At 51.7% G+C, this 18,139-nt stretch overlaps 1 protein-coding gene across 2 annotated transcripts; it reads right to left on the reverse strand.

The window, feature by feature from the left end:
• Nucleotides 1–2,908: 2,908 nt before the first annotated feature.
• Nucleotides 2,909–16,666, reverse strand: PLA2G15 (phospholipase A2 group XV). Of its 2 annotated transcripts, none has more exons than XM_028143195.2 (6): nucleotides 16,507–16,666; nucleotides 12,965–13,121; nucleotides 8,403–8,521; nucleotides 7,370–7,468; nucleotides 6,796–7,020; nucleotides 2,909–4,964 (listed from the first exon to the last, which is right to left on the reverse strand). In XM_028143195.2, the coding sequence occupies exons 1-6, from the start codon at nucleotides 16,607–16,609 to the stop codon at nucleotides 4,453–4,455; spliced, it is 1,215 nt and encodes a 404-aa protein (XP_027998996.2). In that variant the 5' UTR covers nucleotides 16,610–16,666; the 3' UTR covers nucleotides 2,909–4,452. The 2 variants fall into 2 exon arrangements, with proteins under 2 accessions (XP_027998996.2, XP_027998997.2); XM_028143196.2 differs by having other exon boundaries at nucleotides 4,788–4,964; nucleotides 6,796–6,895.
• Nucleotides 16,667–18,139: the final 1,473 nt, after the last annotated feature.

Here is an 18,139-nt window from a genome sequence, read left to right on the forward strand (position 1 = left end):
ACCAGGCCCCGAGCGGGTCTGCCTCCGGCTGGCCTGATGTGTGTTGGGTTCTTGACTTCATGCACAAGAGATTTCACAACATGAGGCCAGGTGATTTTAAGAGTACATTTATTAAAGCTGGGGACAGTGGAACAAGCAAGGACTTAGGTTACTGGTAGAAGAAGCAACAGGAGAGCCTCGGTGGAGCTGCTTTGGCTCACAGGGGAGTCAGAGAAAAGGGGGTCTTGGAGACAGGTTCAGGGGGTAAGCCGGATCGAACTGCAGCTGCCCATTGTTCCCCTGGTTGCAAGTGGGACCCTTAAGAGTTTAGGAGATTCCCGCCTGAGAGGGAAGAAAGGCATGGGAAAACACACCCTGGGTACTTGTCTTGAGGGTTTTAAAGACTGGGAGTTCGCCCTGACCGGTTTGGCTCAGTGGATAGAGCTTCAGCCTGAGGACTGAAGGGTCCCAGGTTCGATTCCGGTCAAGGGCATGTGCCTTGGTTGCGGCACATCCCCAGTGGGGGGTGTGCAGGAGGCGGCTGATCGATGTTCCTCTCTCATCAATGTTTCCGGCTCTGTAAAAAAACCTTCCTTCCTCTCTGTAAAAAAACAATAAAATATGTTTAAAAAAAAAAAAAAGACTGGGAGTTCACTGTCTCGCACCGTTACAGCAGCCCACCAGTTGAAAGCCCACTATGTACCAAGTAAGTACTAAATCAGATGTCCTCCAACACCATCAATGTTCCTCAGGGTGTATTTATTCATCCCCATTCTTCAGATGAGCAAACTGAGGCCCAGGGAAGTCAGAGTGGTACAGGACAGTAAGAAGCTAGGACAATTCCTTGGCAAGTGGAATGTGGAAACTGAGACAGATAGCTGAACAAACTGACCAAGCACTTTACGGCCAGATACAGAAGGTTACCAGGGTGGAAATCCCTGAGTGCTTAGCAATGGGCAAAAAAACTGGTGCTGGACCTCATTCCTAGGGTGGTCTTTCCTCCCCTGGTGTATCCCTGGCTATGCGGGTTAGACCCTTCTGACCTTTCCTCCCTAGCGATAACAGGTAACATCTAGGCCTCGGTTGTATTTCAGCTCTAAGCCCATAAAAGCAGCAAAACCAGGTGGGCGATGCCAGGACCAGCTGCGATAACTATTGACCCTCTGTTCCTGGCGCCAACCAATCAGTGGTGGCCACGACCCTGAAAGTATTCACCTGGAAAAGCTGGTGACTATTCTATTGAGATTCTTCCCTAAGACCTCTCCTATACTCTCAGCCTCTAAAACCCAAGCCTAAGGAATCAGCACCCACTCTTCCTCCCGGGAGCACGCCCCTGTGCATCTCCTAAACTCTAAGGGACCCGAGACTTGCCACCGTGGGGCCTGTCTCTAAGGCCCCCTTTCTTCTGACTCGCCAGTGAGCCGACAGCAGCCCCGCCGTGGCCCATTTCTTTCTCATAATGTTCCTAGAGAGCAAAAGCAGTCCCACCTCTTCTCTCTCCCCTGTTGCTGCTTCTCTCCGAAGCCCTTCCTTACTTCGCTGCCCCCAGCTTTAATAAACGTACTCTCAAAATCACCTGGAATCTTCTCTCAAAATGCTGTGAAATCGTTCCTGCATGAAGTCAAGATCCTCACTGGGGCAGTCCCTGTCTGGTAACAAGGAGAGTCCCCAGGCGACGTGACTGTGCTGGCAGAGCTCAGAGTTGAACCCCCGTCTGCTGGTCCTGAAGCCTGCTCTGATTCCATGCTCTCTCTGCAGCTGTGAACAAAGGGTGGCAGTTCAGCTGAAATGGGTCAGGGGGGGTTGGGAGTGCAAGGCCACCACAAGGGTGCGGCATGGATGGGTGGGTATCAAGGCAGAGCTGGCAGTCAGGCTGGGCAGTGCCTGGGGGTGAGGGTCTGCTCCCTTTCGTATTGTCATCCTCTTGCCAAGGCCAGCGATGAGCTGGACCTTTGTTTCCCTGGGCCCCCTCACCCTCTCTGGACAAACGCTTCTTCCAGGTTTGGCCAAAAACTAGTGCAGTGGGAGGGTTCAGAGCGCCTTCTAGTGGCCTCCAGGATGTATCAAAGCCTGCAGCCCACGCTGGCCCTGCCCTGTAGACAGAACTAGAGCTCCCACCACCCTAACAGGCCCCTGGCTGGGGTTCATGCTCTGGGCTCTGCATTAGAGAATTCAGGTCTGGACCCCATCCCTAGGCATGTTTTCCTGTATCAGACTCTCTCTTTATCCATTTCCACTTGGTCCCCAGTCTCTCAGTCCATCTCTGCCCATCTTGGCCATTCCAGTCTCAGCCTCCCTCAGTCTCACTCTGTCCCCTAGCAGGACAGATGAGCTGAAACCAAGGGTGGCATCCTAAAAAGAACTATATTTTCAAAGGATGCTGAGACCTACAGGCTGAGAGAGAAGAGAAAGCTGGGAAGGGGAGTCCAGCCAGGGTGACCTGCAGTAGTGTCTCTGGTACCCCGATCTGGGGTGGCATATAAGGCCTGCTGACCAGGCAGGCGCAGGAGCTGCATTCCAGAAGGAATGGTTCAGCCCTAGCTGGTTTGGCTCAGTGGATAGAGGCGTCAGCCTGCGGACTGAAGGGTCCCAGGTTCAATTCCGGTCAAGGGCACATGCCCGGGTCGTGGGCTCAATCAGTAGGGGATGTGCAGGAGGCAGTCGATCACTGATTCTCATCATTGATGTTTCTATCTCTCTCTCCCTTCCTCTATCTTCCTCTCTGAAATAAATTTTAAAATATTTATTTTTTTTTAAAAAAAGGAATGTTTCAGGTCCTAGTTCTTAGTCCCAGGAGGGGAACTAGATCCCAGGAGAAGGGGCAGGAGAATAAAGCCCAAAGTGGTGCTTAGGAGCCACGCTTTGGTGCTGAGAGAACCCACCGAGGCCGCAGGAAAGACCTGGCCCCTGATTACCTGCTCTCTAGCCCTCTTACCCCTCCACTAGCTCCCTCCTCTCACACTCCGAATAGAGCCTAGGCCAGGCAACTTTACAGCATCCAGAATACTTTTATTGCCATAATCAAGATACAGCCTGCTCAGAGCCCGATACGGGGCCCACCATCAGGAACAGAGAGAGAGACAGATGCTGGGTGTGTACACAACAGAGAAAATCCGGCTCCAAAGAAACGTGTGGAAGGGCAGCACAGTCCAGCCTGATTGTGGTTTTGGGCCCTCACCCCAGAGGCTAGAACCAAGTCTTGGCCTATAGCTGTTGTCCACTCAGAGACCACTGCCAAAGGCAGATAAAACTCTCCAGCCCTGCTATCATAGGAAGACCCATGCCAAGCATGTCAAACTCGCAGCCCACAGGCCGCATGCCTTGTTTATTTGGCCCGTGTTAGCCTTTGAGTTTGACATGCTTGACCCATGCAGCATCTGGGGGCAGACTGGAACCCCGCAGTGGGGGCTCCAAGGCACCTGGCTCTCACAGGGGCCCACAAAGTTCCTGAACTAGTCCCTGAAGACTAAACACCACTGTGCTGCCTGGTGGAGGTAGGTGCTGGGCAGGGTGGGTCCTAGAGAAACCCTATGGCAGGGTGACAATATGATGATGGGGTTAGCAAGAGGTCAGGTTGGGCAAGCTCTGAGTCACCTTGGTCCGCTCTTGAGTTCTCTTTCTTCATTAGGTTCTAAAAGGCCATGGCATTGAGTCCTGCTCTCATCCCTGAATAGCAGTCCCAGGGTGAAGGGAGCCAACATCGATACTGTTGGCCGGCAACAGCCCAACTAGGGGATCAGAGCTCCTGGGATACAGCCTGCAGATCTGGGGGGGGGGGAATTGGGGGGCATCTGCTGCCTAATCCTCAGCTAGGCTGTTCTTGGAGGTGAGGGAGGTAGGAGTGAATGCCCCACAGCCTGGGAACCACAGAAAACACAACCCACCCCTGCCTGCAGGGGGAAACGGGCTGCCCCCAGAAAGCCACAATTAGGCTGTTGTGCAGCGAGGCCACAGGCAAGTCAGCAGCTCCAGCTACCCGTGGCCAGTGGCAGCTGTGCCTGTGGCCAGCTTGTGGGAAGGATCACCCGAGGGACAAGGAGCCCATCGCTGGGATCTTTGGGAGCAGGGACCACAGCTCAGTAATATCCCTCACAGGAAGTCTGAGGGGCCAGGGTCTAGTGGGCAATGTGAAATGGCCACAGGAGTGGAAGGAACACATGGACCCTGAGTTGGGGTATTGGATCCAGGTGCAGCCAATCCACCTGCTGCCAGTCCTGAGGTCACAACGATTCCATCAGCAGCAGCATTCTCTCCATTAAGAGTCCCTTGAGTGAGTCCAGGCTATTTCTTCCTTCCTCACTCCCAGAGAAAGGATAAGAAACGGCACTTCCCAATGGCAGATGTTTCATAACCCAAGACGAATGGCCTTGGAAGGTCAGTTACAAACTGCTCAACTTACGGGCCACGGCAGCCCGGGAGGTCGAGAAGCAGCTGTGGCCAAGCCATCCCACAGCCCTGCCTGGCGCACAAGAATCAGGGCCCAAGGAGCAGGAATTTCAGGTAGGCCAGGGTAGTGGCATTGGCCAACATCTCAATGTGCTCGCTGCCTGGCAGCTCCTGCAGTGAGACCTGGTGTTCCTGGTGGTTGCGCCAGGTCTGGCACTGCAGGACACTCTGCAAGTTCACGGTGCCATCGCCATCACCAAAGTAGATTTTAGGGTCACGGTCTGGGAAACTCTCGTAGTAGAAGGAATCTGGTGTGGGGACACCAGTGCCATAGAGGCAGTGCAGTGGCACGCCAGGTGGCACCATGGCTTCGACCAGCCCCTCCGTGTCCTGCCGCATGAGCCAGCCGTCTTCGAAGCCAATGTCCTGGAAGAACTGGCGATAGTCACGCAACGTGTAATTGGTCGTGGATGTGCGGACAAAGACCTTCTCAGGTGACCAGGTGTAGTTGTAGGGCAGCAGCCAGCTGGTGGAGACGGCAGTCCGCTGCTGCTCCCGGATCTTCAGGGGACTGATGACTGGGATCCGGTTGTTGTCCCCTGCAGGGAGAGGGCTCCAGTCAGGGCCCAGGAATGCAAGCTGGCTGGGCACCCTGTTCACCACCAGGGCCCCTGCTGGACCCCAACCAGGGCCCAGTCAGCACACCAGTCCCTCCAGTTATCATTGTAACTCCCATGCCTGCATTACCTTTTATTGTTTCCCTGTAGATTAGCTACATCTGGGAAGCACCCAACCAAGACTTGTTTCTTTCCTTCTGCATTTCTTCACCAGGGATTTAGGCAACACACACCCACAAGGTGAATTATCACTGGGCCTGTGGGCACTGACCTTATCCAAGGTGAACCAGCAGGTTGTCAGTCCAGAGGCACAATCCTTTTTTTTTTTTTTTAATTATTATTATTACAATGAGCTATGCGAATATTTTTCTTTTTCTAGGCTTAGACCTGCAGCCAGCCAGTCCTGCCTGTCGCGGACCTGGGCAGCCAGGCCCCCAGGCAGATCGGCAGACTAGAGCAAGAGTCCTTCAAACACAAGAATGCCAACAATACACACACCCAGTCGCCAGTGAAACTTCCAGAGGGTGAGTTGGAACTTGGGAACGGGAGCCGCTTGACCCTGTTCAGGACCCACGGCCACCCATCACTCTACCTCTCGGACTGACCACAGAACCACAGCTCTGCCTGGCGGGGCCTGGCTCTAAGACTCCTGAGGAAAGGGGAGCCCCCACCTAGGGGTCCATGACTATCACCCTTCCCACCCCAGTCCTGCTCCCAGGTTGCCAGGGCCTGAAAGAACAGTCTCCCCGTATCTGAGGCAAAGCCAATCCAGGGTCACTACAGGGAGAGGCACTGGGTCTGACCTGATCACAACCATCAGTTGACCAACAAGCAGATCAGGCAGTGCCGGTGACTTGAGGGAGAAAGCTCACCAGATGGTTGGCACAGCCCTGTGGGCACTGACCTTATCCAAGGTGAACCAGCAGGTTGTCAGCCCAGAGGCACAATCCTGGTTTATGGCCCCTCAAGTGAGGGGCCATGGGGCTTACATGGGGCAGAGGGAGGGAAGTCCTACGACTGTTGTTGGCAGATTCTGACAGTCATGAACATGCAGGTGGCCCTGGCTGATGTGGCTCAGTTGGGTGGGTGTTGTCCTGTGCACTGAAAAGTTGTCAGTTCAATTCCCAGTCAGCACTCAACCAAGGGTTGTGGGCTCGATCCCCGGTAGGGGGCAGGCGGGAGGTGGCTGATCCATGTTTCACTCTCACGTGGATGTTTCTATCTCTCTCTCCCTCTTCCTTCTTCTCCCATTAAAAAAAAAAAAATCAATTAAAATATTTAAAACAAAAAATAAAATTCAGGTAAATTGGGGAGAAATGGAATGGGGACAAAGGTTACTTTCCCAACTGCCTAGCAAGCAGGCCCAAACAGATCTGCACCTGCTTCCTCCTTGTGTTGCCAACAGAGGTTCTGAGCTGCTGCACATGGAGGTGCAACTCATAAACAGGAAACTGTAGTCTAGCCTTCCTTCTCTGGGGCAAAGGTGGGAATGAAAAAGTGAGTATGAGGACAGGGGAGAGGGAGGAGGTCCCCCCAAAGAACTCTGGGTCAAACCAAGTTAGGCAGCCAGGCCTGAGCACAGTGTGTGTACACATGTGCACGAGCAAGCACCTGCATGGCCAAGAGCTATGTCCATGTACGTGCTGTAAGACACTTACACAGATAACAAAGGTCCTAAACTAGGGAGGTGACCTTATTTGGAAAAGAATACCATTCTGGAGAAAGAAGGGTTCCTCAGGAGGACATTGTAGAGGGAAAGAGAGGGTGCCACCCCAACACCAGACCCCCCATGCTGGACCAGGCAGTCTCTTACCTGAGGCCAGGACGCGAAAGGTCTTGGCCACGCCCCCCCAGGGCGCACCCAGTGCCACGAAGGCACGGATATACTTGTCCTTCCAGGCCTGTGGCTGTCGCTGCAGAAAGTAGAGCGTGTACATGTTGCCCATGCTGTGGGCAACCAGCACCACGGGGCCCCCATACAGCTGGTGCATCTCCTCGATCATCTCCCGGAGGGCCAGGAAGTAGGGCCCATTTTCATCTGCAGGCCAGAGCCAGGTGGGAGTCAGGCGGGAAGGGTCCTGGGGCCTGAACTATGACTGTTCCTCAGGCCAGACCCAGGACTAGGAGAGGATGCTAAAATTCAAGTGGGAGTAATATGGTTTGCCCTCCCGTTCAATGATGGTAGGAAACGAAGGGCTCCTTTTCCCCTCTTCCGATTCACTATCTCTCTTCACGGTTCAGAGGCCCAGAAATCCTGGGGTGACGGATGGGGAAAGACAGGACAGACAGATTGACCAGGAGTAGGGGAGAGCCCAGGGCCTATAGTGACTGTGACCTCTGGTCCCCACCTCCCATGACCTCAGGGGAAAACAAGGGTTATCACTTACTTGGAGCTCGACGCCAGTCATAAGGGGCCCCCCGGACGTCCTCACCCCTTGTGTAGCCCCAGCTCACAAGGCTCTCTACCATGGTGTGGAAATAGGAACCTATATACAGAAATGTATAGGATTAGTCCTGACTGGTGTGGCTCAGTTGGTTGAGCGTTGTCCCATGTCCCATGCACCAAGAGGTCACCAGTTCGATTCCTGGTCAGGGCACAAACTGGGTTGCAGGCTCCATCCCCAGAAGGGGGCGTGCAGGAGGCAGCTGATCAATATTTCTCTCTCTCTCCCTCTTCCTTCCTCTAATGTAAAAAAAAAACAAACAAAAAAACCTAGCCGGTTTGGCTCAGTGGATAAAGCGTCAGTCTACGGACTGAAAGGTCCCAGGTTTGATTCCGGTCAAGGGCATGTACCTCGGTTGCAGGTTCCCGGGCCCTGGTCAGGGTGAGTGCAGAAAGTAACCAATCAATGTGTCTCTCACATTGATGTTTCTCTCTCCCTCTCCCTTACACTCTCTCTAAAAATCAATGGAAAGCCCTAACTGTTTTGGCTCAGTGGATAAAGCATCGGCCTGCAGACTGAAAGTTCCCAGGTTCGATTCTGGTCAAGGGCATGTACCTTGGTTGCGGGCACATCCCCAGTAGGAGGTGTGCAGGAGGCAGCTGATCGATGTTTCTAACTCTCTATCCCTCTCCCTTCCTCTTTGTAAAAAATCAATAAAATATATTAAAAAATAAAAATAAAAATAAATAAAAATCAATGGAAAAATATCCTCGACTGAGGATTAACAAAACAAAAACAAAAAAAAAGAAAGAAATGCATAGGGTTACAGAGGGTACTGCCAAGTGCCACCCAGACACCTATAACATGCCTGCCAAGGACACTGTGACATTACTGCAGGGAGGTCCCTGAAGGAGTGCTCTCCGCCCACACTGATCAGAGAACCGCTCCGCCTTCAAATTGAGTGGTTCCTCCCACACTAGAAGTCCAGCAAAACCTCCAGCCTCATTCCCCAGAGAGCATGAGAAGGGCTACGTACCCACACTGCTTTTGCTGGGATCCAGGAACTCCAGTGAGAAGGTGTGCCCAAAGCCAGGGACATGCACATCCACACCATCAGGAAACTGGGTGGCCCGGGACGTCTTGTTGTAGACCAGCCTGTCCGGAGGGAATACTGAGCTGGTGACCCAGCGTTGGCACTGAATTTGAGTCCCAATACTGCCCTGTGTCCTGAGCCACACTCCCTTCTCATCCTCAGGTTTGGTCACTTGTACAAGGGAGACCAAAAAGTAACTGGGGGTTCAGAGCTAGTCATTGATGATTGCTTCTGTGGATTGTTCTGAGCTAAAGACAATTTTAGCTGCCCCTCCCATTAACTTGAATTAGGGTCCTTGCCCATAATAATTACCATTAATTATATGGTAGGGCAAACTTCTATTTACTAAACACTTGTTCTTATCATTCTGTAATGATCCATTAAAACCCCCAGGGCACCTTACCTCAACCCTAGCTCTTCTATCTTATATACCCACTAAAGGCCCAGTGCACAAAATGCATGCACACGAAAGGAAATTAATTAGAAGAAATATTTTAATATCGGTATTCGCCCTTTCTCTGTAATAGAAGTATCAGAGATGAAAGAAAATTGGTAAAATGTATATGAATATATAAATTAATTAATAAATAAACAATAACATGATATAACAACAACAAAGACATGATATAAAAACAACATTGATAAAAACAATGACTGAGAAATTGATTAAACTTATTCTAACACTGAGGCCAACGTTAGACGGGGACAAATCAAATCTTAGAATCAGAACAACCTCTCCTCTGCAGATCCTGTTAATACTTCAGTTTCGATTATGTTAGGTTGAAATCTTTTGGTAATAAATCTAGTACCATTACAAAGACCCCATTTACTATTAAGATTTCTCAGTAGCATGATGATTGCACCTACTTTCTTTCTTTCTTTCTTTTTTTTTTTTTTAATGCACCTACTTTCAATTCTAATTTATGACACGGCATTCCCGAAGGAGTAATACTTTTAAGAAATTCTATGGGAAAATTTTCCTTTTCAGCATCATCCGTTGAATCTAGTATTATTGTCGATTACACTGCCGTCTCTGAGTCTTAATGCAATATCTGTTTGCCAGCCTTTCTCACCATGTGGGAAAAGAATAGGATATGTTGTTGCATCTAATGTAGGAAACAGGATACTGATTTGTTTCATTTTAGTGGCATTCGGATTATTGGAATCTGGTTTAGAATGAATGAACAAGTCCCTTTCAAAAGGCGATCCTCCATCTTTGTTTCTAAATATGATGGCAACTTTGGTTACACGGGGATAATTATATCTACCCAGATCACTGTTAAGACAGTATTTAATCACCATTGTTACTTCTGTGCGACGCCACCGCTTTCTTTCAGCTTCAGAATGCCAACAAAAACAACCAAATTCACGATCAACAATGACAGATCGAAACACACACGTGCGATTGGCGCCAGCAAGAACTTTATATGTATCACACATGTGCGAGTCAACTTAACCTTTTATAGATATAGAACAAACTTGCTTAATTAGACCTGCTTTCTGATGTAGCTAAACTTTTTCCAGTCCAGTGAAGCACCCCAACTTTCTCCAAAAATGAATAAAAAAAATATCCTCAGATGAGGATTAAAAAATAAGTTAATTAATTAATTAAAATAAAATAAAATAAAGACTGACCCTCAAACCTTGGCTGGGTCATTTGGTTAGAGCATCATCCTGATACGTCAAGGTTGCAGGTTCAATCCCCAGTCAGTGCACATAAAGAATCAATCAATAAATGAGTAAATAAGTGGAACAACAAATCTCTCTCTTTCTAATCATATTTTTATAACAGTGGAGCCCAGGACACTTCTCCTTGATCACCCACCCCAGAATGCAGATCTTAGATCCGTTTGGGAGAGGGAAGCACCAGGCCTGGCTCTGCCATGAACATCACAATTGACCCCAAAAGACAACCTAACTTCACAGGCTCCCATTGCTCCATCTCTATGGATCCAGCTCCTACAAGCCACCACAATACATCACAGGGCAAAGGAGATGATGAGAGCAACACATAACAGAACCAGACAGAGAGACACCCCTCCCCCGCCACCTCAGTGGCTGCTGTGTGGGTAGACAGACGAAGCCTAGAGAAATGATGGGGAAAGGGTGGTGGGCGACGGGAGGAAGGCCTTATGCCAAACCAGGAATCCTGCTCTGGCCTCCCCGATCACAAGGAGGCAAATGTGCCCAAGAAAACACAAGCTAGACAAACAGTCCCTGATGATCCTGAGTCCCACCCCATCCTAAAGATTAGCTACAGAAAGCTGACAGGATTCCCAACATTAACCCAAATTATAGGTCCTGGTGACCTACAGATTGCCCTTCAGAGAGTAGGTCACCAGGACCTATCATTTGGGTTTTTGGTGACCTACTCTCTCAAGGGCAATCTGTAGGTCACCCCAATGGCCACTCAGCAAAGTGCAGAAAATTGTTCTGGAAAGCCAAGGTGACCTTGCCGGATGAAAGTCAAACAGGTCAGAGGAGCAATGAGGGTAGATAAGCCCCTCTCGGTGTTAGCCAGCACCTCCGATTGGCAGTAACTGAGACCATGTCTCTGGTACAAAAATAGAAATGCAGATCAACAGCCCAGAAATGCTCTGGTGACAAACACACACAGAAGAGGAAAGAGTCAACAAAGCAGGCATCTTAAACAACGGGAAGGGCAGGGTGCCTGCAGAGACAGCTGGTGCATCTCCAAGAAAAAAAGTTTAATCTGTTAGATTCCATTCAGCTGGAACGTTGTGTTGTGGGTTTTTTTTTTTTTGAGCGCCAGCTGGATTCCAGGTTCTACCGATATCATGATAAAAGAGATAGAGTCCCTGCCTCAGGGAGCTCAGTCTGAGAGGGAAACTTAGCTCAGGGCCATACAATTCTGGGTTTAAATCCTGGTTTTGCCCCTCATTAGCTGAGTGACCCTGGCAATTTTGTAACTGATCTGAGATTCCAGACGTCCTATACTATAAAAATGGTTTGTAAACAGCACCTCTTTCATAGAGTTGCTATAAGATTAAATGAGCCTGGCTGGCGTGACTTGTGACCCAGTGGTTGAGCATCGACCTATGAACCAGGAGGTCACGGTTCAATTCCAAATCAGGGCACATGCCCAGGTTGCATGCTCGAACCCCAATTGGGGGCATGCAGGAGGCAGCCAATTAATGATTTTCTCTCATCATTGATGTTTTTCCTCTCCCTTCCTCTCTGAAATCTATCTATCTATCTATCTGTGTGTGTGTATATATATATTGATATATATATATATATATATACATATATATATATAATTTTTTTAAAAAAGACTAAATGAAAGAAAGTATATAAATGTACAGTGTCTGTATTCAATAGGCAGTAATTCTTATTATTGGGAAGCATCCTTGGAAACGAAGTTTGATGAGAGTTAGAGAAAACAGGCATGTGGCATGGGGAATAGGAGAGATTAACAGCTCTGGAGAGTGGCAGGGACCTGCTCGAGATTTAAAAGGTGAATGGGGCGGGGAGGAGGTGGCCAATGTTGTTTAGTGGTTAGAGTGTCAGCTCATGCACTGAATGGTCATGGGTTTGATTCCCAGTCAAGGGCACATACCTGGGTTGCAGGTTCAATTCCCAGTTCTGTCAGGGTGCATTTGGGGGGCAACTGATCAATTTTTCTCTCTCAAATCGGCATTCCTCCCTCTCTCCCTCTCTCTCTCTCTCACTTCCCTCCTCCATCCTGCCCTCCCACTCTCTCTAAAAATCAACGGAGAGGCCCTAGCTGGTCTGGCTCAGTAGATAGAGTGTCCACCTTTGGACTAAAGGGTCTGGGGTTCAGTTCTAGTCAAGGGCAGGCTCCTTGATTGCAGGCTCCTCCCGGGCCTGGGCCCTGGTCAGGGCTCGTGCAGGAGGCGACCAATTGATGTGTTTCTCTCACATGGATGTTTCTCTCAGTCTTTCCCTCTCTCTTCTACTCTCCCTGAGAATCAATGAAAGAATATCCTCTGTTGAGGATTAACAAAATCAAAGGGGTGGCGGGGGTGGATATCCCTGGGTAAGGATTAACAAAATCAATGGGGGGAAAATATCCTTGGGTGAGGATTAACAACAAAAAAGGTGAGTGGAGGGAATTTATCAGGCAAAGGGTATAGAGGTAAATTCCAGGCTGAAAGAGCATCTGCAAAAGCATGGAGACCTGGCATACCTGGGAGAACAAGCAGCTGGAGGGGCAGGTGTGGCCAACCCAGAGGCAAGGGAAGGGGAGAGGGCCGTGTTGCGGCTATGCACATGGGGCTGGAGCACAGAAACCACAAGTAGGGCTCAAAGCACAAGGTGTGGCTTGGAGATGGTAAAAACAAAAGCAGCAGGAAAGGGAAGAAATTCTGTCTGAGAGACGGTGCCAAGCAGATTAAGGAAATGAGAAGCGAGAAAGGGGAATGACCTTAGGTCTCTTAGGCGGGGATGAGCTGGAAATGGGCTCTGGGGGCCTCTGCAGGTTGAGTTGGCGAGCAGCACCGGGCCTGTACCCCAGCTCCCACCTGATATTGTCGATCCAGCAGTCAATGATGACAGGCAGCAGCAGTTCGAGGTTCAGCCAGAGTGTGAAGTAGCTGTCCGTTTTCTTGGAGCAGAGGTAGTGCACGACCTTCGGCTTGTCCAGCTTTGCCTCCAGCTGGTTGCCCAAATCACCAGGCACTATAGTGGGGCACAGAACATGCATGAGCCTGACAGACTGGAGACCCCCAAGGCTTGAATCCAAAGGCCTTCTACCATCCTAGGCAGGGCTTTGTCCACTCTGACTGGGTTGGGAAACAACAGAGCACTGTGCCACTGAACCAGCCCAAAGAGAAAGCACTAAAGACAGGCTTGTAGAGGACGGCAATGAACAGAAACACGATTGAAAGAAGCTCACATCGGCACCTGCTGACCTACTGAGGTCCCCAGGCTTTGCTCAAGGCCAGAGTCCAGTAAGGTTCCAAAGGACAGACCATCTGCAGAGCCCTAGCAGCTGGGTACACATGGACCAAGCACTGGAGATGGCTACCCTGAAACACCACACCATTCTGGTCATAGCTGGTGTGGGATGGGGGAGACTAGGCCTAAAGGATAACTTCTCTCTACCTGAACTGGCCTACTGAATCTACAGAGAGCCCTGGGGAGCCTTGTGACACTCAAATCTATCCCCATTGCTTCACTGCCCAACGCTCAAGGCCTTTATTTCTATGTTTTTTTAATCCTCATGTGTTCATTGATTAGAAAGAGAGAGAGAGAGAAACAGCGATCGGTTGCCTCCTGTTTGCATGCTGACTGGGGATTGACCCTGCAACCTAGGTATGTTTCCTGACCAGGAATCGAACCCACAATCTTTTGGTGTATGGGACGATGCTCCAACCAACTAAGCCACCCAACCAAGGTAGCATTCAAGGCCTTTCAGAGTTTATTTACTCCCAGTGACCTTCAGGCCTCACCTGCTCCCACATGCCAGGCTCTCAGCACCTCCCATATGCATCCCTGTTTAAGATCCATAATCACTAACTGAACAACCAGCGCTTGGCTCTCCTTGGCATTCCCTGGGCTTGGACTATGAACCCAGCCCTGCAAAGGGCATGCCTTCCCTGCGCCCCATCTCACAACGTCCTGGGGGCAGCCTCGGGAGGCAGTTGTAGCCCCTGCCTTCACCTCCTTTCATGCTGTGGGTGCAGAAGTGGGGAGTCCCCAGCACGACAGGCTCTGGATGACATGCCTGTGGACTGGGCAGGGGAATACAGAGACCTTGGTCATTATCTCCACCAAAGGAAATGGCTGAAAGAGGAAGCCACCAGTTCTGCTTTGTCTGGATGCCGTTCACACTGGACAGGCCGTGTGGCCTCTAAAAATAGCAGTGGTCACTTCCTCAGACCTTGTGCCTAGAACTAGGACGAAAGCCATCCACATGCCTTTCACCTCAAATAACACTGGGAGAGAACATCCTTATTATGCCCACTTTATAGATGAGGAGACTGAGTCTGGGAGAGGTAGAAACAGCTTACTACAGTCCCTTCCCCCTGCTCAGGGTCTTCTTCTGTGTCACTTCTCTGACTTCTGCTTCCTCTACTATCCATTTGAGTCCCACCCATGGAGGCTGGTCATCCCTGGATTACTGATCTGTGACCAGGAACAGCTTGTCCACTGCCAGCCATGGGGTTTCCTAGGATTAATACCAACTGCCTCACTCTCTGGGCAGGTTAACATTCCCATTGCTCTGTGACTCTGGGTAGGGACCGAGGCTCCTCTGCTCCGACCTAGGATAGCGAAGAACTGAAAGACTTAACGAGTTAGCACCAATCCAGGAGAAAAGGCTGCAGTCCTTTCATGGACCACACACTTCCCAATGCCACACCCTTTTACTCAGAACTCCTTAGACCCACACATGACTCCCTGTGGGCCCCCAGGATAAAGTTCAGATGACCCAACCAGTCACGAGCCTGAACAATCCACTCCCCTCTACCTCTTCCCTCCCTCCTCCCCACTCCACCCCCCACCAAACCACTCCATTCCACACAGCCTGGACTCCCTACCTCCTTCCCTCTGACATGTAGCTCCCCGTGCCACAGCTCCAGCTGCATACTCCAGGAAGCCTGCCCTGACTGGGTCAGTGCATTCTCTGTGCTTGCCCAGCACAGACCTCATCCCTGGGAATCATCCTGGAAGCTTAAGGAAGGCAGAACCAAGGGTGCCCAATTCCCATGATTAACCTGGGCCTAGCATCCCCCTGAAGCATTTCATGGCCCAGGGCTCCCGGCGGGGGAACGCCGTAGGACCATCTGTCATCTATATCACCCCCATTAAAATACTCCCAGCAGCCCTAACCGGTTGGGCTCAGTGGATAGAACGTCGGCCTGCAGACTGAAGGGTCCCAGGTTCGATTCCAGTTAAGGGCAGGTGCCTTGGTTGCGAGCACATCCCCAGTGGGGGGTGTGCAGGAGGTGGTTGATTGATGTTTCTAACTCTCTAGCCCTCTCCCTTCCTCTCTGTAAAAAAATCAATAAAATATATATATTTTAAAAAAATACTCCCAGCAAAAAAGGCATGGGGGTCATGCAGACTCTGTGTAACGTATACCTCAGCAAGCCTCTGCCTTCGGAGCCCTGGCTGGTCACCTACACACCAGCTCTAGGTGGGAGTGACAGTCTGCATGAGGCACCTAAGGCCCCCAAGACAGAAGTCTCATCCCTGCCCACCACCCACCGCAAGGAATCGCTGTGACTCCTGTACAGTTGTCAGGGGTCAGGACCAAGAAGGGGCTAAGTAAGCAGGAGAGGTCACCTGGCCCCAACATAGTTTAGTCCAAGTAGGTCTGAAAGGATGAGCACAGGCTCCTGACATCTGTTCAGAGCCACAGTCCCACCTCTTACCTCTGCCTTTAGCCAGCCTCAGATTCCCTAGGGCCTCCGCCCTCAGGCCCAATACTACCCATTTGATAAGTCTGGGGGGAGCCCTGGGGGCAGGTTAAGACAGTGATCCTTTCCCCAACGAGCTTCCTTTCAGCAATGCCTTCTGAAATGTAAGGGGCTGAAAAGGTCCAGGGAGACAGCCTACTAGCCAAGCCTAAGTCAACACTAAGGCTCCTGGGGGCCAACTCTGGGGCCACCTTACCCCCAAACCGGCCCTCAGGATGGGGCCAGAGGGCCTCAGTCTTTCCAGCTTAAAAATAAAATAAAATAAAATGGGGATAAGTCGCACAACCACTTCAAAACTACAACTAAAAGACAAAACGGTGTGTGTGGGGGGGGGGGAGGGGCGGGGAATGGGGATAAGGCAAGACAAGGTCTGGGACTGCCGCGGACAGGCAGACGGAAGGACTACCGCAAAAAACACTCCTTACCCCATATTCTACAGGGGAAGGTGACAGAGAGGTTGACCACACCCGCGACCAGTCTGGCAGGAGGTGGACGGACCCACCCAAATGACAAGACAGTCGTACGCTCCCCGGCCTCGTGCTTGGAGCAGATGCAAACCGGGGAGACAGCCCCCCTCAGCCCCGTGCCCGGTCCTGCCCGACGCGCGAGCGAACAGACCCCCTACTGGATTCGTGCCTCACCCAGGACCACGGGAGGGGGACGTCCGGTCGGAAGCGCCGGGTCTGCGAGCATCAGGAGGAACAGGAGGCCACCCGGGAGCAGGGCTGCGCGGCGGGGGCCCATGGCGCGGGACGGACCGGGCTCCTGGTGCGGGTTCAGCGCTCCTGGCCTGCGCCTAGGCCGGGCGCGGCGACGCGCTTAACCCCGCCGCTCACCGCCTCCCCGGCGGCCGGGCCAATCAGGGCCCAGCTCCCGCAGACGGCCCGCCAATGGGGACTCGCCTCCAGGGTGTCCCGCCCAGTCGGAGCTGGCAGCCGGGCTCGAGCCGGCCGCCGACTTGCTCCCTTGACAGCGCTGCGAGCCGAGCGCATCGATCTGTTCAGGCTCAGCCCTGGCTTCCACCCTCTCGCCAGACCCAGCCCGCCGCTGCTGGGGACCCAGCCCAGCCCCTCCCCCCCCCCCCCCCCCCCCCCCGCCCCGTACTCCAAGATAATGCTGCGCAGCCCTCACCCCGGATTCCTGGCGCCTGCCTGACCTGGAATCTGGAACCATCCTGGCTGAGTGGCGATCCATGGTCCAGTGATCGCGGCCGCTGAGCGACTCCGGTCACAGCCAAGGGGAAGCAAAGTAAGCCCCAGACAGTTTGGCGGCCTTAGGGGGTCAGAGTTGACCAGGACCTTTGCGCACCCCCCTCCCCCTCCGGTTCTTCACACCCTGCCCAGAGAATATCTGAGTTGTTCAGGCAACCCTTTGCCGTCTGCCCTGGGAATTGGATGGGAAGGGGGAGAGGCCAAGTCAGCATGTTTCGTTTCTGAGTGAGATGTGTGTCCTCCCTTTTTAGGGGCGCGGAGTATGGAGTCACCCTAACAAACGGAGCAGTTCACGGGCAGGGTTGAGAGTGGGCTTGAGCCTTGACCCTGCGCCATGGCTCATCCGCAAGTTCCCTCGCAGAGCGGGAGGGGTATTGGGACCTCCCAGCACAGCAAACACGGAGATCAAGACAGGACACAGACTCCCTGCAGGAGGAATGGGGGCGAACAGGGTGGGCCAAGACTGGACAGGCGGTGATATACCAGCACCATGCATCTCTCTGGGAGAGAGGGGCCATGTGTTTGGAGATTGGAGGTCTTGGTCCTCCACACATTCCCTCCTAAGGGCCCGTCACACCCTGATCAGCAATCTCAAAATCTTTATACTTCCTCTCCCTCCCTCCCTCCCTCCTTCCCTCCCTCCCTCCCTCCCTCCTTCCCTCCCTCCCTCCCTCCCTTCCTCCCTCCCTCCCTCCTTCTTCCTTCCTTCCTCTTGGTCTGTAGCTGACCCTTTCCACTCTCTCCCTGTGCCCCTCAATGAATCTACACACCATCTTGGCCTGTCTCTCCTATTTTCTTATAGTGAAATACATTGGTCCTCCTTTAAGGTCCAACTGTCTCCCACTTCAGGCCCTAGCCTGGGGCCTCCCCCCTCCCATAAAAAAACACCCCTGCCTCCCTCACCTCCATCCCAGACCTCAGTAGAAGAGTCCCTGAAAAAAAAAAAAAAAACACACACACACACACACACAAAAAAAACCCAAAAAACAAAAACGGGAAAAAAAGAGTCCCTGAGGACTGATCTGGCAGGCCCAGTGTGGGAAATCATAGAGATCCTTCTGCC

This window comes from Eptesicus fuscus, chromosome 21, assembly GCF_027574615.1.
Source record: "Eptesicus fuscus isolate TK198812 chromosome 21, DD_ASM_mEF_20220401, whole genome shotgun sequence".
In the NCBI taxonomy this organism is placed as follows: Eukaryota; Metazoa; Chordata; class Mammalia; order Chiroptera; family Vespertilionidae; genus Eptesicus; species Eptesicus fuscus.

What these genes read in the sequence shown, in the direction of transcription:
- PLA2G15 (XM_028143195.2), bottom strand. Translation starts at nt 16,609, where the DNA reads ATGGGCCCCCGCCGCGCAGCCCTGCTCCCGGGTGGCCTCCTGTTCCTC. An exon ending in TCCCAGCAAAAGCAGTGTGG is followed by an intron (nt 7,469 to 8,402) that starts GTACGTAGCCCT and finishes TTCTGTATATAG; the next exon opens with GTTCCTATTTCCACACCATG. An exon ending in CTTTCGCGTCCTGGCCTCAG is followed by an intron (nt 4,965 to 6,795) that starts GTAAGAGACTGC and finishes CTCTCCCTGCAG; the next exon opens with GGGACAACAACCGGATCCCA.